Source organism: Balaenoptera physalus (genome assembly GCF_965194825.1).
Source record: "Balaenoptera physalus genome assembly, chromosome: 4".
Lineage (NCBI taxonomy): Eukaryota > Metazoa > Chordata > Mammalia > Artiodactyla > Balaenopteridae > Balaenoptera > Balaenoptera physalus.
Genome location: NC_138891.1, coordinates 141,163,124 through 141,184,457, shown reverse-complemented (window position 1 = coordinate 141,184,457; position 21,334 = coordinate 141,163,124). Strand labels below are relative to the sequence as shown.

General features: G+C 44.4%; 1 protein-coding gene across 12 annotated transcripts in view; it reads right to left on the bottom strand.

The window, feature by feature from the left end:
* The window catches only part of IGSF5 (immunoglobulin superfamily member 5), a 189,666-nt gene that overhangs the window by 128,841 nt on the left and 39,491 nt on the right, over nucleotides 1-21,334 (bottom strand). For 8 of the 12 annotated variants that reach the window (XM_082458859.1, XM_082458857.1, XM_082458856.1 and 5 more), the window contains one exon: nucleotides 16,910-17,919. The exons of 1 other annotated variant lie outside the window; for it this stretch is intronic. In XM_082458859.1, the coding sequence (XP_082314985.1) occupies nucleotides 17,835-17,919 (85 nt within the window). In that variant the 3' untranslated portion in view covers nucleotides 16,910-17,834. Of the gene's footprint in view, nucleotides 1-4,027; nucleotides 7,005-16,909; nucleotides 17,920-21,334 lie in introns of those variants that run through there. 3 more of the 12 variants (XM_082458860.1, XM_082458862.1, XM_082458861.1) reach the window with 2 other exon arrangements.

The following is a 21,334-nucleotide window of genomic DNA, read 5'->3' as shown; positions in this document are numbered from 1 at the left end:
CAGGGCGCCCAGACATATGGTTAAACATTATTCTGAGTGTGTCTGCAAGGGTGTTTCTTGGTGAGATTTTTAAAAAAGAAAAGAATGTACATATGTGTATAACTGAATCAATTTGCTGCACAGCAGAAATTAACACAACATTGTAAATCAACAATACTCCAATAAAAAAATATAGGACAGGAGAAGTAAAGGTATATGTGAGAAAATGAAAAAAAAATTTGAATCGGTAGACGGGAGTAAAGAAGGTTGCCCTTCCAGTATGGATGGCCTTGTCTAGTCTGTTGAGGGTCTGAATAGAATAAAAGGCTGAGTAAGAAAGAATTCTTTCTCTCTGCCTCATTGTCTTTAAGCTGGAACAGCCGTCTACTCCTACCTTCAGACTCGGATCCAGATGGGACCTTGCACAAATCAGCTCTGCTGGTTCTCAGGCCTTTGAACTTAGACTAGAACTTTACCATCAGCTCTCCTGGGTCTGCAGCTTGTCAACTGCAGATATTGGAACTTCTCAGCCTCCGTAATGGTGTGAGCCAATTCCTTATAGTAAATATATATACATATTTTAGAATATATATATATAGTAAATTTTAGTGGATATATATATATATAGTAAATATATACTATATATTTAAAATAAAACATATAAAATATATAATATATACAAAACATTATATTGTATTATAATAATATATCCTACTATAGGAGATATAAATAGATATAGATATAAATATACAAATATATTCTATCCATTCTGTTTCTCTGGAAAATCCAAGACTAATACATATGGTAATGGCAATTACCTCAAAAGGCCAGAATCTTCGAGGAAAGCAGGGAGAAAATGGTCAGGGAGAAACCACATGAAGCAGAAAGGACGCTACCCCAGCTCCCAACCTGTGTTCCGTGGGGAATGGGAGAAGAAACAGCCACCACTCAAAAGGACGGCAGTGTCCTCAGGGGAGAGCAGATCTCATTCTGGGAAAGAAGGGAGCTTTCTGAGAAGAGATTGAAGGTTCAGGGGATTTTGAGGATGACAGACTCGATTGCAGAGGATACACTGGAAGGTTTTGAGTGGTAAGGAAGGGACAGGAGACTGAATCCTATTAAGGGATATAAAGAAATTTATGGGGCACAAATCAGGGTGGAAAAAGACCACCTTAAAGGCTTGGCATTCTGGTGGAGACTGACCTAAATGAGATGTACATACAGAGTGATGAGATGCTTTCTGGTGGCCTTTTAGAAGAAAGTGACTAAGCAGCTCTAATTCCATCCTCGGGCAGGGAGGCTGGGGGAGGGAGGTCCCCTTAAATATTTCAGTGACACATGAGCCCAAGAGAGGCAGCTCCTCCTGCAGGAGTCACTGGCTGTGCCCTTGGAGGGGGCTGTAGGGACACTGACCAGGCAGGCTCTGCTCAGGTCACCAGTGACTATCTCTTACTACCAAGAAAACAGGAGGTGAAACTCAGGATTTTGGTTACAGACTGGAAGATGATTCGTGGTCAATGTCATCTGAGGAGACCCTGGCCATACAAACACTCTCCCTGGGAAGATCCTCAGTAACCCATCCCCCACGAATCATGGAAGACCCAGCCCAAGGGCAGGTCCTTTGTAATGTTTCCCACCTTCTCTGCTCTGGGCTCCACCCTGCTCCTCGTTGGAACCTGCTCCTCCCTAGACCACCTGTCTGCTGCCTGAGCAACTCTTGGGCTACACCCTAACCCACTGGTAATGTTCCTTCCTCTTCTAAGGACTTCTCTCCCCTTGGAGACCTCCCTCCCTCCCTCACACAGTGAATCAGTACATAATCCACCACATCACTTTCTTTGTACAACCTTTCCTGGGCTTCCTTGCTTCACACACCATCTCTCTACTCATTCATTCAACATTATTAAGAGCCTGCCCTCTGAAAACAACTCTTTCTAAATTGCCTAAAGGATGTGTTCTCTGGAAAACATGTATGATGGACCGTTGGCCACAGTCCCATCTCTGGGTCACCTTTGGGGTCCCAGTCTCACCATCCTTGACCGCCTCTCTTAGCATTATCTCTTCCTAAATGTGAAAAGTCCTTCAGATGCATTTTCTCCAAATAACTCACTGCTATATGAAAACAACAGCAAAATCTCCCAGACCCCACTCCCCGAAGTCAACTGTCCTCAATTACAAACTTGCTACTTGGTAATGAGGTTAACAGCTCACTTTTCAAAACATTCATTCAAACATTTACACAGTTGATGCTACATTATCTAGTCTCTTACTTCAGCCATCTGTTCTATGTTTTAATCTTTTAAGAAGGCATCAATTACATCTTTATATCATGTCATGTCACATTCAGACAGACGTTAACTATTTTTATCTTGGTGATGAAATAAAAGTCAAGGGTACGTTGGTGCTAACCCAACACATGACCAACTGTAGCCAACGTGCTCTCACCACCATCTTCCATTGGTCATTGAAGCTTAGAGTCGTGCATTTTCCAGAGAACAGATCTAAATTTTGCGTTTTGCAGGTTGCCCTTGCATCTGCCCACATTGGCCCTGAAAAGATGCATGAGTTTAGAGTTTACACTCATTCATTTTTAGGTCTAGTTACTCCCATAGACCATGGAGAGGACCACTTGCATATCAGTGACAAGGGAAGCATGCTCATCTATACCCCTGGGCTTCTTCATTCGTTCGTTCCCTTATAATTATCATAATCAAAGAGCAGCTGCAAGCTCTGCACAATTTCTCAGCGGTTTGCCAATAAAGCAGAAAGACTTAGTCTTCAAATCTGGGTACCAAAGTTATATTCATGAAATCTGAGCTTTTTCAAGTCCTCCTCTTCTCCTCCTCCCCGATCTTCGCTTGTTTGATTGTGGAGTCAATCGATCAATAGGATAAGGAAAAGGAAGATGAGGCTCCCTGAGGCAGATGCTTTCTGGTGCCCTGAGTACCACCTCCTCGACCCACTGTCCACTGATGTGAGGAGTTAGGGGCGCCCTCAGACTCATCTTGCACTTTGCAGCCCCCTTCCACTCCCGACTCAGGCAGCCACCTTTAGTCTTTCCCGTTTGTGCTGCAGGGTCTTCTCAGAAGCTGGGAGAGAAGGAGAAGGAAATTAATGTCCCCATCAGTGGGAATGGAGCAGGTGACAGGTGCTGCAGCCTATTGTCCTTCAGGGGGTTCTTTCCAGGGGCTCCCGTACCCTTCCTCAAGGAGCCCTCACTGGGTCAACAGCATCCCTGCTGGCTTTATAGATGAGACTGGTGACATGCATGCCCACACATTGGCTTCCCCCTTCCCTGCTTCCCTCTCTCACTCCCTAACTCCCACCTCATGGAATCACCTTCTTTGGCCTTTGGTAGGGGAGGAGACTCACACTAAAACTCTCCCCCTACTCCATCAATTTTGCTATGTGTGTCCTCAAGAAACTGGGTGAGGAGGTAACTGAATTTATGAGCCAATTTTGCTAAGTGACAATTTTGGATCATCTGAAAATTTCCCTAACTCCTCAGAAAGTCCTGGCCTGTACATTGGCTGAAATATAGCCAGTCTTTGAAGAAACACAAAGTAGACAGACCCAAGAAGCAAAGATGTCTCTCTCTCTCAGACAATATTAGCTCATGTGAGAACCCAAACACAAGTCTACAGGGAGACCATGGTAAGCAGCAGCCAGCCTTAAAACAAGACTTTAACAAACCAATGACTTGAAAATTGGATGTGAACAGTATCTTATTCTTTGTGTCCTAAGGAACCTTGGAAAATCAATGAATGTTTATTGACTGACTCTTCAACTGAAGATAGCAAAATAAAGGTTCTGAAGCAAATTTGGCAGGATACTTCTGTAGTCCCAGAAAAGCTATGTCCCAGAGCAAATCAAGGGTTTATCTTAATAGTCAGATCATCCAGCAGTGGTAAATCTCTCCTCAGTTATTCATTTGTAATTTTTATATAACTCTCGCTCACAGTGTTTGCTGACTCACATGACAGAAAAATGTTTTATTAAAGTTTTCCTCTATTTTTTAAGCGAACACAAATCATGTCATAACAACAAGTATTTAAATAACAGTCTTTATGTATCAACATATAAAAATATACTTTGGAAAAATCTCTATGTTAAAAAATATTTATAAGCTTTAGGCATGAATTTCTATAATTCTAGAGTGTTTTGGTTTGGGGGCGTTTGGGTGTTTTCAGTTTTGTTTTTTGTTTTGCTTATTTGTTTATTTGCTCATGTGTTTGTTTCCTGGTACATGAAAAGGATGATCTAAAAAAAAAAAGAAAAAGAAATGTCAGAATTAGGGTACCACTTTGTTACTGATAAGCTTAAAAGTACAAAATATATACTTTTGAATTATGGGATATCAGTGTTAGGATCTGACATAGATTTTCAAAAATTATTTAAATGAGAGAAGTGCATTTGAATATCTTAAGTTTACAGATGACAGAAAAGTCCATTCAGAAGGGGTAGGCACAGAGAAGTTGGTGTAAACAGCCAGAAGAAAAGCAGCTAACTTTTAATATGGACATTTATAGATAAGTAATGCACGTGTGGAAATGGGTTGTAATAGTCTGCTCAGTCTACCATGCAACATACCACAGAAGGGGTGGCTCTAACTACAGAAATTTTTTTCTCCCAGTTCTAGAGGCTGGAAATCCAAGATCAAAGTGCCAAGAAATTTGATTCCTGGTGATGTTTCCTCCTGGCTTGCAGAAGGCTGCCATCTCACTGTGTGCTTGTATGGCCTTTCCTCTGTGGGCGTTTGCTCAGAGAGAGAGAGAGAGCTCTCTGGTGTCTCCTCCTCCTCTTATAAGGACACCAATCCCTTCGGATTAGGGCCCCACCCTTATGAGCTTGTTTAACCCTATTACCTCCCAAAGGCCCCACCACCAAATACTATCATATTAGGGTTAGGGGCTTCAACACATGAATTTTGGGGGAGACACAATTTAGCCCATGAGAGGGGTCATGCCCTTTGATGCAATAATGTCTCTTTTTAGAATCTATACTAAGGGATGATTCTAAAATCATCATTTATGCACATGGAAAAACATGTGCATAAAGATTTTTACGTGCAGAAAAAAAATATGGCACTAACCTAAAATGTGTAACAACAATAAGGAACATAAGGATGACAAAACCACATGAAGAAATATTATGTAGCCATTAAACATGGCAACTACAAAGATTGTACAGCAACTGGGAAAGAATTTATAATATAATGGCAGGTGATTTTTTAAAAGTGTGAGGAATTGAGTAAATCTAGGATCGAACTGGGTTTCAGTTTTTTTTTTATTGTTACTGTTGTAGACTGAGTTGCTCACCCCAAAATCCAGATGTTGAAGCCCTAACCCCCAGTAACTCAGAACATGACTGCATTTGGAGATGGACATTTAAAGAGGTAATAAACGTTAAATGAAGTCAAAAGAGTGAACTCTAATCCAACTTGACTGATGTCCTTATAAGAAGAGGAAGAGACACCAGGGATGCATGTGCACAGAGAAAAAACCATGTGAAGACACAGTGAGAAGACAGTCATCGTCTGCAAGCCAAGGAGAGAGGCCTCAGGAGAAACCAACCCTGCTGACACATTGCTCTTGGACTTCCAGCCTCCAGAACTGTGAGAAAATGAATTCTGCTGTTCCAAACCCCCAAGTCGGTTGTACTTTGTTATGGCAGCCCAAGCTGACTGATCCAGTTACCTTCATGGAACCAAAGGCTTGACTTTCCCTAAGATTCTCTGTGCTCAGGTGGGGGCTGGAGTGCAGAAAGGTTCTTCTCTGTGTTCGTGCCCCATCCTCAACTTTCACGCAGCCCTGCGCAGCTGCCTCTCTGAGTTTCCTGAGCTTCTGGGGGCTCTCGCTCCTTCCCCTGCAGCCTGCTGTTGGCTGCTCGGTCCTTGTTGGGCTGGCAGGAGGACATGCCCGGCATCTCTGTCACCCAGCCCAGCATCAGCCTCAGATGGTCCTGTGTGCTTGGGACTTGATGGTGGAGCTTTTTGGGTATCCCTGAGCCTTCTTCCCATGAAGGTCAAGCTGCTCTGTATCTTCAGTGAGTCCTACACAAGAGTGCTCCCTACCCACCCCAGCGACAGGAGATCCTAGTGGTGTGTGTAGGATTCCGGGCCCATGGCTTTCTCTGCCCCTCTCCCGGCTAGAGGGTCTGTCTTCTCTCCTTCCCTCAGCAGCAGTGGGTGTGTACCTGCACCTTGGAGGCTACAGATCCCACTGCCTCTTCTCCCAGAAGCTTAAGGCTTTGAGTGAAGGATCAGGCCTTAGGGTGGGGTTTCCTGACCCTCCCCCCAACTTCCTGCCCACTCTACCCCTGAAATGATACCTAGATTGTCTGCAGGCCTGCACCACCAACGAGGCTCTCTCCAGCCTCACACCCGATCCACCTGGAGAGTCCCAGGTGGAGCTCCATAGGAGAGAGTCTGGGGGTAAGTGTGAACCCCATTAAGTCTGGGGGTCTCTCTGCTGTCCCCATGCTAGTCCACACTAGGCCTGTAACGATTAGTTAAATTTTGCTGATTTCTCTGAAACACTTTTATGGCAGAGGTGGCTTTCTCTCTGTTCTGATGCAGTACCTGTGTCCTGACTTTTCTCAGGGGAGAGACTCTGCCCCCTTGGAATTCAGGCTACTCGATTACCACTCTGATGGGTTCAGGAAAAGCTATGATTTTGTAGCTTATCTGGCTTTTTCTCATGAATGTCTGAGTGATGTTCTTTCCAGCTTTCTCCATCCTAGGCAGGAGTGGAACCCACATCCAATTTTAAGTGGCACCTTAGCTGCATGTAAATGCTGAATTCAGCACCGGCAGAAACACATTTTGCAAAAAGACAATGTCAAGCCCAGCACAATAATTACCACGAGGCTCTGAAAACTTCCAAGGAATGTGTAAATATCCAGTTAAGAAAAACAACAGATGGGAAGAGAAAAAATGAATACCTGAACATACCTAAACAGTTTGGGGGATTTCTCTCTTTTCCCTTTGCCAAACCTCCTTCAGAAGCCACATGTGACTCTGTGGACTGGGGGAAACACAGAGATTTTTTTTTTTTTTTTTTTTGGCTGTGTTGGGTCTCCGTTTCTGTGCGAGGGCTTTCTCTAGTTGCGGCAAGCGGGGGCCACTCTTCATCGCGGTGCGCGGGCCTCTCACTATCGCGGCCTCTCCTGTTGCGGAGCACAGGCTCTTGACGCGCAGGCTCAGTAGTTGTGGCTCACGGGCCTAGTTGCTCCGCGGCATGTGGGATCTTCCCAGACCAGGGCTCGAACCCGTGTCCCCTGCATTAGCAGGCAGATTCTCAACCACTGTGCCACCAGGGAAGCCCACACAGAGATATTTTAAAGCTAAAACGACAATCATGAGCAGATAGTCTAAAGACTCTTACACTTTCAAATGCAACGCCATATGAGTAAAGATTATTTTGCATATGAGTAACAATTATTTTACAATGTCTATTTTACTTTTCTGAAATTAAATTCATAGATAATGTAACTTAACTACATACCTAAATTTCAAGATAAAAACTCCAACATAATGCCCTGTATATGATATAAAGGAGGTATACACTAATTATTAGAGAAATGCAAATCAAAACTACAGTGAGATACCACCTCACACAGGTCAGAAAGGCCATCATTAAAAAGTCTAGGAATAACAAATGCTGGAGAGGGTGTGGAGAAAAGGGAACCCTCCTGCACTGCTAGTGGGAATGTAAATTGGTGCAATCACTATGGAAACCAGTATGGAGTTTCCTCAAAAAGCTAAAAATAGAGTTGCATATGATCCAGCAATCCCACTCCTGGGCATCTATCCAGACAAAACTATAATTTGAAAAGATACGTGCACCCCTATGTTCATAGAATAGCAGCACTATTCACAATAGCCAAAATATGGCAACAACCTAAATGTTCATCAACAGATGAATGGATAAAGAATATGTGGTACTAATAAGAGCCTGCTGTATAAAAAAATAAATAAAATAAAATTCAAAAAAAAAAAAAGAATATGTGGTACATATATACAATGCAATACTACTCAGCCATAAAAAAGAATGAAATAATGCCATTTGTGGCAATATGGATGGACCTAGAGATAATCACACTAAGTGAAGTAAGTCAGAAAGGAAAAGACAAATACCATAGGATATCACTTATCTGTGGAATCTAAAATATGACACAAATGAACCTATCTATGAAACAGAAACAGACTCACAGATGAAGAGAACAGACTTGTGGTTGGGGGGGAAGGGCAGGGGGAGGATGGACTGGGAGATTGGGGTTAGCAGATGCCAACTAGTGTATATAGGATGGATAAGCAACAAGGTCCTACTGTAGAGCACAGGGGACTACATTCAACATCTTGTGATAAACCATAATGGAAAAGAATATGAAAAAGAATGTATATATATATAGGTATAACTGAACCACTTTACTGTACAGCAGAAGTTAACACAACATTGTAAATCAACTACTTTTAATAAAATAAATTTTTTTAAAAATAAAGGAGATATAAAAGGGAAGTCATTTATAAGACAGCAAAAATAATACCCAGTAGGACAACACCAGAAGACATATGAAGTAGTCAAATCCCTGAATCTACAATAAGAATTACCAAGGATGCAGCAGCTATAAATCCAGATGGATCCCAGTACGCTGTAATAGCAACTCAAATATTCTAAGTAACAGTGTTATCGGTGATGCGGTTTTCCAAAATGGCAAACAAGTCTTGAAGAAGCTTCTCCCAAAACCAACTTTAACTTTCCCTTGATTTTCAAGGTAGCTTCATTCATAGAAAATTAGATATACCTTACACACATGATAACTATACTTTATGATTTTTTTATTGTGAAATATTTATAGTGAAATATAGGCTCAAGTAAACAGAGTTATCACTTACGTAGATGTCAGATGGGATATTTGAAATTTTTCAGGCTTTTCCCAAGTATTGTAGGACATCTAGGAACCCGCCCTCAACTGAAAGTCACCAGGACTGTCAATCACTAAGAAGTTCAAGCATTGCACCTACACCAGAAGAAGGGCCACGCCTTTGACCAACGATGCCATGACTCAGAGGAGGTCACAGGGCAAGTTGGCTGCAAGCCCAGTCGCTTCTTTGCAGGGTGTTTCCTCTGCATCATGTTTCTGGGGGCTTCTAAGCTCCAAAAAGGAAAAATCTAACTCTGCAACAACCCCCACAAAATTTTTTTAAATCGTGATGATTACCTTAACTGTGCGTCTTTGAGCCTCAGCTTGTGTCCCCTTGGCTGGGGACACTGTGGAACCAGGTGAGTCAAGGAGGGGAGAGTGGCCACTAACGTGTGTTTTGGTCAACGGGTCTCGACAGCCTGGAGGTTCTGAAAATAATGTGAACCACAGCCTAAGAGCAAAACCAATTTCCATGTTCCCTTGCTGGTTCTGGAATAAATCGTTCATTCTGCAAACATTTATAGACCACGCGGAATGCGCCTGCCCCGATGGGAGCAACGCCAGGGCCATGTGGGAGCAGGTGGAGGAGAAGCCCTCCCACCTGCATGGAATTTAATGGGAAAGTAGGCAGTCAGTGATTAATTACACAATTACGTCATTAATGCAATGAAGGAGACGCCTAAAGTGACATATTAGCAGCATGGAAGCATTAACCCAGCAGGGAGGGAGTCAGAGTTCCATTAGGGAAGCAGAAAGTTCCGAGTGATACAGAGTAAGGGATTAATTATCAGAATTCCACCTGCCACATCACAGGAGATGCCGGGGAAGAAAAGGTCCAGAAGCGGAGGGTTAGATGGTCAGAAAAGAGTCACTAACCAGGGCGTACAAAGGGAAGCTGAGAAGCCCACCACAAGCATGGTCCCTGCAATCAGGCCCCAGTAGAAGAGAGAGTGGGGTGTGAAGCAACAGTCAGCAACCACGCAAACTTGAACCCGGGGAGAAACACAGCCACCTGCCTTTCTCTCAGCTCACCCACCCCCAATGACGCAGGCGCCCAGCAGAAGCTGGCACCCTTCCCCCTAGAGCCACACACACGTGCCAGGACCCAGAGAAGCAAAGGAGAAGGTCACGACAGTGCTGGAGGGGCTGCAGATCCAGCAGGCAGCAGGCCAGCCTCCGCAGGTGTGAGCTCCCAAGGCACGGGGAGCTGCACACCACCCTTCCACGTGCATTGCCTCTGGCCCTTCACGGGCATCTTTCTGTGCGGGCAGCTCTCACCCGGAACCACAGCAGGAAGAGTGGCTAACTGACAGAGTACAGAAGCATCCAAAAGGCTTCACCAAGGAGAATCTGAAGGATCAGCCGGAGTTGGACAAAGTGAAGGGAGAAGGAGCGAGTAATCCAAGCAGGAACAAAGACCCTGGGTGGGGGGCGGGCAGGACCACAGACCCCGGGGGAGCCTTCCGCGCTTCGGAGACCACAGTGGGATGTGTAGAGAGTGGCGCCTGGCCAGGGAGGGTTGGGGATACACCCAGCTGATCCCTGGAGGCCTTGGCAGGATTTTAGATTTCGTCCTAAGAGTGGTGGAGATGCAGGGGAGATTCTGCCGTAGACAGAGGGTAGGCAGAGCACCAGCCTAGGAGTCTGAAAGGCCTGGGGTCAGAAGGCATACGTGTTGCTCTGTGACCACAGCTTATGAGCTCACTTTGTTCATTGGAACCGCACAGGACTGAGTGAGGATTAAGGGAAATAGCCCATGAAACTGCCAGTGTGCGTGAGGCAGGTGGGCACACTTCTTCTGCAAAGGGCCACGTAGTGACTATCTCAGGCTTTGTGGGCCAAATGGTCTCAACGGCTCAACTCTGCCATCAGGCCTGAAAGTAGCCACAAAAAACATGTAAATATTGACTGGGTTCCGAAAAAATCTTACTTGTGGACATGGACGTTTGAATTTAACATAATTTTCATGTCATGAAATATTATTATTCTTTCAATTTTCTTCATCCACTTAAAAATGTAAAAACCATTCTTAGTTCACGGGCCATATAAAACTAAGCAGCAGCTGAGTTTGACTCATGGCCTAGAGTTTGTTGGCCCCCGTGGTAGACACAAAACTAGTGTCTCTCCCCTTAACTTTGCTCTTTACACACACATGCACACACACTCATATATATACTACCATATACACCCACACATAGAGCCACACATACACACACACCACACAAACACACACACATGCACGCGTGCACACCACACAACTGTGAAGAGGCTGCTGCCATAAGATAAGCCTCCATGCTGACCGCATTTCTTTTAATTCAGTCCAATTTGTACATTCTGAGGAAAACAAACAAAACTAGATCAACCGGAATTTTTAAAATTGGTTTTTGATTTAGACAATAATGTGCTATGATTTGAACTACCACAGACTTTATTAGCCATGAAATTGAAGCAGTTATTACCAAGAGTTCCCAAATTAAGTTACTCTGTGAAACATCCCACATTCTTAAGGTTTCTGTAGAGAAATGTAATCAATACATTCTGTACTACATTTTCCCCATAGACTTTACTGGAATCTTATACATCTTCTGCTTTGTCAACACAGTATGATTATGAGGCCAAGCATGAATCTCTCATTCTGAAGCCATTGGTTGAGCAATGATTCTCACAAAGCTTCCCACCAGCCCGCAGGGTCCTGAATCTCACTGTAGTTTTAGAAATAACATGTCTCACCCAACAAAAGAAGGAAGACAGTTGTGGGGTTGTTTCAGCTCAGGACCCAGCCTGCTGCCCCAAACTCTGCATTTTGCAGGCTGAGAAGCCAGGGCACCTGCTTCATAAACGTTGGAGAGTGAGTCTCATCCGAGGCCGTGGCCTGTGGCATGATTTACAGGCTGTGCAGGGTGAGAATTAAATATTTATCATCTGCAGGGGAACGCAGCTCCCTCCAAATGCTGCGGGGATGAGGGAGGCCTGCACACACTCAGAGCAGGGCAGCCTCGGGCCTAAGAACTGAGCCATGTCAGGTGAAGACAGGGCAGGGCGTATATGTGTGCATGTGTGTCTGTGTGTGAACATCTCCACGAGGGTAAGCACCAGAAGGGACTTCAGGGGTCCACAATTCTATCCCTTTGTTCTACTGATGTGTCACCAAAGACATGACTTACTCAAGTTCAATGAAGCCAAATTCCTTTCCCCGCCATGTGTGTCCTCTTTTGTTAAATGGATTCACCCCAAGGAGAGGAAAAAGCAGAACCCTACAAGGCAAAACGTCTTTTCCCGTGATGTCACGAGCACAAGGCATGTCTCCATGCCTTGATTTGTTTCCTAAAGGTTGCCAAACCCTCCTGGCTGGGTGTCTTCTGCCTGCCCCTCCCATCCATTGGCCGCCCTCACTGTTCTCCATCCCGTGTGGATGCCATCAGTGGGCTCCCTGGACCCCTGGCTCTGGATGGGCTTGGTGAGCAGGAGAGTGAGGAGGTGGCATCTTTGTCACCTGACTCCCTCCCTGCCAGCTTTCCAGAGCTTGGCTGTGTCCCTCTACCTGTGGCCCAGCAACCGTCAGAGACCCTCTCCATACAGGGCTGGCCACCTCTCCTATCCCGTCAGCCCTATGGATGGTGACAGCTCCGCAGACATACACATCCTTCACAGGCCTGCTGCACCGCCCTCTACCCCATCCTACGTGCCCTTGAACCCTCCCTCCTGTCTTGCCGCTCACTTATTCCTCTCGTCTCTGAACTCCACGTTCTCATCTGTTCCACAGAGAGCATTTTCCTCCCTCTTTGCACAGGACACGTGTTCTTCCCCAAGGGCATCGTACTCACGTAAATGGCAGGTCCAGATGCTGACACAGCATCTGCTGTATCCTCGGCAGAATCCATTCACCCTGAGGTCATCACCGCCTAGGAACTGGCAACCCAGCTGTAATGCCCCTAAGTGTTTTCCAAGAACAGGGCCACATAGAGCAAAGGAAGTGCTTCTATTGGACCTCTCCAATTATCTTCAATGCGCTGACATTATGACTTGAGTCCTACTCGTAAGTAAACGATGAAGGATCCTTGACTCCATAGAGCAGGCTTGGAATCTGACAGCATAACCAGGGTCAAAGACCCTTGGAAGGATGGGCAGATGTGGTCTCCCTGGGTAGCATTTTATGACTCAAGGCTTTGAGGAACATTTGTTTAAATATATCTGGGCCTTCATCAGCCATTTATTAGCAGAGAGCCATATCTATCTTTCTGAGAAACACCCTTGGCCGTGATGTTTTGACTCCTCTCACCCCTTCCCCTTGAGGCTGCTTCAGCTCTCTGCACTGCAGGAGTGAGAGATAAATTTACCACATCAGCAAAATCCCATTATCAGTTGAGAGCTGTCCTGGGGTTTGCAGGATTCCTAAATAGAAACTGGCAAGTACACAGACATAACACTGAGAGAAAACATGGATTGCATGCTTGTGTAAAAGAGCCCACACTTGACACATCAAGGTCATTTCCAAGTAGTTAGCTCTAGGTCAGCACTGTCCAGAAAAACTTTTTGCAACAATGAAGGCTGTAATCTGCGTGTCCAATACAGTAGCCACTAGCCAGACGTGGTATTGAGCACTTTACATGTGGCTAGTAGGACTGAGGAAATAAATCTTATATTTTACTTAATTTCAAATAATTTAAATGCAAATAACCACGTGTGTCTATGGTATTGGACAGAGCAGCTCTAGATAGTTTTGTTTATAAAATATCCATACCCCTTGCAAAATAAAAACTAGCCAGGGGTCCCTCTGAGAAAACTTACTCGTAGAATAAGCTACTATAAGAAAGAACCTTTTTATTTGTGACACAGGAAAACTTCCCGAGCCTGATAAATGAAAAATATTATAGACTGATTCACCAAGCACATAGCAAATTGAAGAAATTTCTATGAAGATCATTCGGCATTGATCTCCAGAGTTTAAAACTTGACGTTCAACTATATTCTACATGCAACCCCCCACCGACTTCTAAAATAACCACAAGAATATGATTCTTATAGTAGGCAGATGGCAAATATTCATTATACTTCAATATACTGTGTTTCTCAATATTGACTTGTTTGAGGTCAATATTTACTCTGTGCCTCCAGAATGCTAGGTTCTGTAAAGGTTACAAAAAGTGTAAATGACATGACATTTGCTTTGTCTCGGGATCCGTGTCCTGTGGCAATTTAAGGAGAGTAAACTATGAAGCAAAGAATATGGAATTCACTCACTGAACAGCTCTGCTTAACAGGAGACCAGAAGGTCTCCTGAACCTTCTGGGCTTTATCCTTGACTTGTACCCATTTAAGGATGGTGGCAGAAGACAGGATCACATTGACAGGGAGTAAAGAAGTTATAATAAACAAGAGTCTCACTTTTAAGCAGTTGAATTGTCAATTTTTTTTTTTCTCATAAAAAGGACTCTTTGGAAAGTACCAACTGAAAAAAATGCACAACGTGAGAGTTGTGAGTTAAGTTTTATTGAGGGCAAAATGAGGACTATAGGCCAGGAGACAGCATCTCTGATAGCTCTAAGAAACTGTTCTAAAGAGGCAGGGGAGAAGGTCAGTATATATGTGATTTTGTGGTGAAGGGGGAGTCCATGCAATCAAGCACATATTTTTTTGCAGAAGGTTTCTGCTAGTCACAAGGAGCAGACGTCACCATGAAGGATTTTAATGTGTTTCTAGATATGTGGAGATGCAAGAATTAGGCTCATAAAAATCATCTCCTGAAAATAACTATCTGAAGGCCTGTTCTGCCAGTTTTTTCTAGAGCACAGAGGGCCTCATTCCTGATCTCCACCCTGAACTCCTTTCAGACGGTGTTGAAGGTCAGCAGCTGCAGTGGCTCATAATTTAATCCTTGTAAATCTAGATGGCAAGTGTCAATTTGTAGGTGACAAAAGTGATATAACTATATTCATGGTGTTTTGAAATTTTGCATTTTAGTTCTACTCTAAAGAAAATAGTGACCAATTCCCTCACATTAGGGACACAGTCTTAGAAGAGGTGATCTTTTTTTTCGGATCCTCTAAGTAGCAGGCATACACAAAATATTTGACAACCTATAAAACAGGAACACCACCCAATCAGAACGGATAGTGTATGGGCACCACCCAATCAGAGTGGGTAGTGTAGGGGCACCGACCAATCAGAACAGTACAGAACAGAACACAGCCCCACTTTGTACCAGCAAATACCCCTTGAGTTAGTTGTCAATTCATAGGAGGGGGGTCCAGGGTAGAGACCAAATGTGATTTATGATGAAGAAATACTTTAAAAATCATGGTAGTATACAGGTACACCTTGTTTTATTACTCTTTGCTTTATTCTGCTACGCAGATAATTGCATTATTTACAAACTGAAGGCTTGTGACAACCCAGCACAAATCTATCGGCACCATTTTTCCAAAAGCATTTGCTCACTTCACGTCTCTGAGTCCATTTTGGTAATTCTTGCAATATTTCAAACTTTTTCATTATTATTATACTCGTTATGGTTGTGGATGAAAAACGTTGCCTGCCATATCAGCAAACAAAGGGTGGTGCAGCCATCAAGACCTCAGCCACTGCAGCCCCCCCAAGCGGTGCCCCCGAGGGGATTCAGGATGGGAAAGAAGAGGCTCCTGGCCCCAGAGAGCTGAGGTGCACATCGAAGGAATGATTGCAATGAGCCCAGACTCTTGCATCTTCCCATACATAGAAAAGCACTAAATTCCTTAGCTTGAGGTGTCTGGTTTTCTTTAATTAACAGTAACTTTTTGATGTTCCAACTATCTGCTCTTTGCTGCAAAACTGCTATATATCCTGGCTCCACCCTGCCCTCTTTGGAGCGTTCCCTCAGAGTTAACTGAGAGGCTGCCTTCCAGGCCTGAAGTCCTCAGAAAGTCTGCCAAGTAAAACGTAATTCTCAACTTTTAGGTTGTGCAGCTTTATTCAATCGACATGGTGACCTGTGATCAGTGATCTTTGATGTGGCTATTGCAAAAGGATTGCAACTCACTGAACTCTCAGATGATGGTGAGCATTTTTTAGCAAGAAAATATTTTTTAATTAAGGTCTGTGCATTGTTTTTTATACATAGTGCTAGGGCACATTTAATAGACTACTGTATAGTGTAAGTGTCACTTTCACATGAGCTGGGAAACCAAAACATTCCTGTTACTTGCTTTATTACTGTGTTCTGGAACCGAACCTGCAACATTTCCAAGGTCTGCCTGTATAGACTTCTCTACCACTGGATTAGCACGCAGGGGTGTGGAGTGATAAGAAACATCATCACGATGAATTTGTGTCTTTTACCAGGTAACTTCAAGGAATTCACCACAATCTTAACACTTTTAAAAGTCGAATTCCATAAAGACGCAGACCTACTAGAGAATGGACTTGAGGACACGGGGAGGGGGAAGGGTAAGCTGGGACGAAGTGAGAGAGTGGCATGGACATATATACACTACCAAATATAAAACAGATAGCTAGTGGGAAGCAGTCGCATAGCACAGGGAGATCAGCTCGGTGCTTTGTGACCACCTAGAGGGGTGGGTTAGGGAGGGTGGGAGGGAGGGAGATGCAAGAGGGAAGAGATATAGGGACATATGTATATGTATAACTGATTCACTTTGTTATAAAGCAGAAACTAACACACCATTGTAAAGCAATTATACTCCAATAAAAATGTTAAAAAAAAAAAAAAAAGTCGAATTCCACTTCAGCAATAGCGTGGTTGGGCCTGGGGGCCCAGAGCAGTTGCTAATTACTGACCATCATAGCAATCTGTTCCAACCAGTGCAGAGCACAGCCAAATAATAGCCTCTACGTTAAATATGAAGCGATGGGGTGGACAGCGAAATACACTGAGAATCTCTACATGAAAAAAGAAAAGAAAATTTTATAGAGGTCTCTGTTTTGTTTCTTAGAAAATTCTTGGTTCCTAAACTCTATGATTCTTTAAACTACCCCCTGAATAGTAAAGAGTTAAGAAAAGCAATACAAGTTTTTTGGTGTTTTCCCTTTTATTTATGAAAGAACATATTGCCCATTTCCAGTTTTTTCATGGCTGGAGGTATGTCCCCCACAAAACATAATCCACATCTAACTCATCCGAGGACATGAGAACAAGACTGATAAGGGAGCAGATAAAAATGAATGTCTTCATGTCAATATTCAATAATGAGATATTTCTCAAGGTACACATTAGCTTTAGAATTTAAAATTACTCATAACCTGTAAGTTCTGATTTTCTGGGCAATTTTAATTTTTTGCCACGCCACGCGGCTTGAAGGATCTTAGTTCCCTGACCAGGGATCGAACCCGGGCTATGGCAGTGAAAGCGCCAAGTCCTAACCACTGGACCACCAGGGAGCTCCCCATTATGGGCAATTTTAGATGTCTGATTGATCCTAATTTTTATCCTCTTTTTTTCACAGATAATATGCAATAATACCCACATAGTAAACATACATAAATATCACTTCATAGGATTTCAGATAATAAGAACTTCTTAAATGTCATGGTGGGATGTAGACTTATCTACCATTTGTTGGGTTAGCAAGCAGGAGTGTTGAGTGGTGAGAAGCACGATCATGATGAATTTGCAGCTTTTACTTAGTAACTACGGAATTCACTGAAATCTCGAAACATTTTAAAAGTCAAATTCCACTTTAGAAGCTGGGAAAATGGATTCCTCCCCTCCGTATAAAATATCCATTCCGATGATGCCAACGTCGCTTCTTCTAGGTCATGTTGGCAAAGCTGGAGCCCAGCCACAGGATGATGGAGAGCAATGGCGACACCATTGTGAGCAATGATGACATCATCATGAGCAGGGATGACATCATCATGAGTGCTGACAATATCTCAATGTAGGTCATCAGCCAAGTGCCATGTGGAGCCAAAGGGATGCCTATACTATACCAAAGTCACATTCCTGACCTTCTTAGGACTGGCCACATTAAAGGAAACCTGTGGGCGACTTGCTGGGCCCAGCTGGTGCTGATCAGATCCCTGGAGACAGAGAGAAAAGGGTAGATTGAGTTGGTTGGGATCACCATAACGGCACACTTGAGAAGGAAGCTCAACTCGTCAGCTAAGATAAAACGAGGGTGCAGAGAGGAACACAAATGTTAACACAGGTCCTTCCTCTATGATTTTCAATAATACACGCTGCAGATGTTTCCCAAGTTCAGGGCCTAAAGAGCGATCCAATTCAAAGAATCCAGCGTTTGTATGAAGGCAAATTACAGTAAAGATTCACTGTTTTGTTTTTCAATATTACTATGGAAATTCTCACCATTGTGTGAGAATGTAAAATATTTCTAACCTTCTTTAAATAACACACATTCTTTCTAAAGGAAAGGAGCAAAACTGAAGAACTGACTCCGTGTCGATCACCCACCTGTCTCCTCGGACAGTGTTCCTGGCTCTTACATTCTGAAATGTACTACCAAGCAGACCACTCACTCCTCTGAGGGGCCAATGCCTGTGGAAGAGTGTTGCCCTATTAAAATACATGCAGTGGACTTCCCTGGTGGCGCAGTGGTTAAGAATCCGCCTGCCAGTGCAGGGGACACAGGTTCGAACCCTGGTCCGGGAAGATCCCACATGCCCTGGAGCAACTAAGCCCGTGTGCCACAACTACTGAGCCCAAGTGCCACAACTATTGAATCCTATGCACCTAGAGCCCATGCTCCACAACAAGAGAAGCCACCACAGTGAGAAGCCCACGCACCACAACAAAGAGTAGCCCCTGCTCGCCACAACTAGAGAAAGCCTGTGTGCAGCAACAAAGACCCAACACAGCCAAAACTTAATTAATTAATTAAAAGTCATCAGTCCTTTACATTAAAAATAAATAAATAATTAAAATAAAATACAATACATGCAGCGTATTTTCCTGCCACCCTGAGGATGCTGACTCAGACTCCAGGGCACCCGAGCTGCATTTAACATCTTAAATAATGTAACTGGGTGCCATAAATAATTTACATCACAATGGAACGTCAGCAAGTCTGGGGGGTGGAATCACTCTGACTCGTGGTTTTAATTCATTGACTCCCCATCACACAAGGATGTAGCCCCACAGGGCTGACGGGGTTACATCGCACCGTAAAGACGGTGCTTCTGCTGTGATGATGCCTGGGATTTTTGCTGGCGTTTGCCTTTTGTCCCCATGACACGGTTGCACCAACCATTGTTGTTTTCTAAGTTTGTCAAGAGTTTATTTCTGTTGACCTCAATGGGGAAAAGATTAGCAGGGAAGACATCGTCCAGGTTTCAAGTTATTCATAAGCTCACCCCCCAAAACTGAAAGAGTCAGGAAGAAAGACACAGAATTACCTGAAATAACCAGAGAAATGGACTGACAGTGAGTCAAGGAGAGGAAAAGGTGGACCGTTTGATTGAAATATTCATCATGATGCAAAATATTTGCAAACCCTATGGCTTCCTATCAAAATAAAAGGTGTTTCCCTTTCCCATTAACTGTAATTTTCAGAAAGAATTTCTGATTTTATTTATTAGTTTTGCACCAGTGTGTTTCGTGGGCAGTTACACCTGCGTTATCTGTACTTCACCAACAGAAATTCTTGTCTGGAAAATAACATCAGTGTTACACATTCTAACTGGAGATGCAGCCAGGATAGAAATAATCAGTGTAGAAAAGTGTCATGTTTTGGTTTATGTCAGTTTGGAAAATAAGTCTCTTTTTTTACCTTCTGAGCCTTCTTAAAATTTAGTGAGTGACCTGGGGTCTCTACAACCCAAAATCCTCTTTCTATCATTCATATATATTGAATGAGATGTGCCTTAGACCCACCTAAAACATGGGAGATTTAAAAAGTGTTCCTCAGCTATGGTGCCACGTGGTTATGGAATTTTCTGGTGCCGAGACGCTTCCATTTGACCCTCATCACGGCCCCACCACAAGCATCTCGGATCCTCCATGCTCTGTGGCAAGCTCCATGCAGTGAGGTTGTGAACACGGATCATTCCAAATGCACAGATGTAAGCAAACCCCCAAAACTCAGAATGACTTTCCCTTAGAAGCAATGCAATACGTGTCTGTTTTCACGCTGAGCCACAAAACAATTCCCTTAAAGCAGATTGCCTGGGGAACAAGGTGTAGAAATGCCCTTTCTTCGGTTGTATCTTCCAGAGATTCTGATCCAGAAGTTCTGGAAGAGATTCAGGAGTGTGCATTTTAACAAGCCCTCCCCCCGCCCCCAAAGAGCTTCTCTGTACTGAAGACCACGGCTCGATCAGCAGGTACCCAGATAAGTGTGTCTCTAGGCGCTGGCTGCACCTCTACGCTCAGTGAGCATTCTTTGGGACCCAGGATACAGGAAACACTACCCCCGTTTCTGCCCATTGGTGATAGGAACGAGGATTCTCCATCTCAGCCTCTGGTAAAGAGCCCCAAGTTCACGGGGCACCCTGGCAAGGCAGCGGGCTGAGAGGTAGGGATGAGCATGGGAGATGCTCCAGGCGGCTAGCGGGGGCGTCTTCCCATGGTTTACAAGCCAGCAACTCCCAACGGACCTGGCCTACATCAGCCATGGCCCTCTGTGGCCTCTGACCGCAGTGGCTGGCCTTCTATGGAGCCAACCTCCAGCCCACAGCCTGTCCCCGATGACACTGTCCCTGAGCTGAGCCCTCACCCCCTCTGATGTTTTCAAGGACCGTCAGCACTGAAAACATCGGGAGACACCTGGAAATCTCAGAAAAGAGGTTCGCCACGACATCCATACTGCCCTTCCCCACAGCAGAGTGGGCCTCTGGCGTTCCGGACCTTAATGGGAAGGATGTCAGAGGAGCGAGGGTCATGGGGGGCTGGTGCCGTGGCGGACGGGGTTTCACCCCTTCCTAAAGCATTAAGAATCCAGGCTCCTGTTCTAGTAACTGTTGAGCGTAGGATGTAATTTAAATCATACTTGACAATGCATGATGAAGACACAGCATGTAGAAGCTCTCTGCAGCCTGCGGATGTAGACACAGGTGGTGGAACTCTGGGTGGGAGTGACCCCGAAAACCGCCCGCTCCTCAGCACCTGTGCTCAGCTCTGAGCGGACGTGGTCACAGACTCCAGGGCCTTCTCTCCTTGTAAGGGGGTCCACATGATGCCAGCAAGAGTACAGGCACCATCAACCCCGGGGAAGGGTCCAGTACAGCCTCTGCCCACTGTGGTTACCGTGAATGCCTTGGGACGCCGAACAAATCGTAAATACTGGATGGGATGAAATGACAAAGTAGGCAAGTCCATCTTTGGCAAAGTCTTCCCTCCTGCAAGCCCCACTGCCATCTTACTATAAGGCAGCCAATAACCCTTCAGTCTAGCCACGTGTCAGAGCCCCCTCAGCTGGCTCTAAAACGCAGAGATGCCCAGGCTGCCTCCCCAGCTCTACTGAGACAGGAAGTCTGCAGG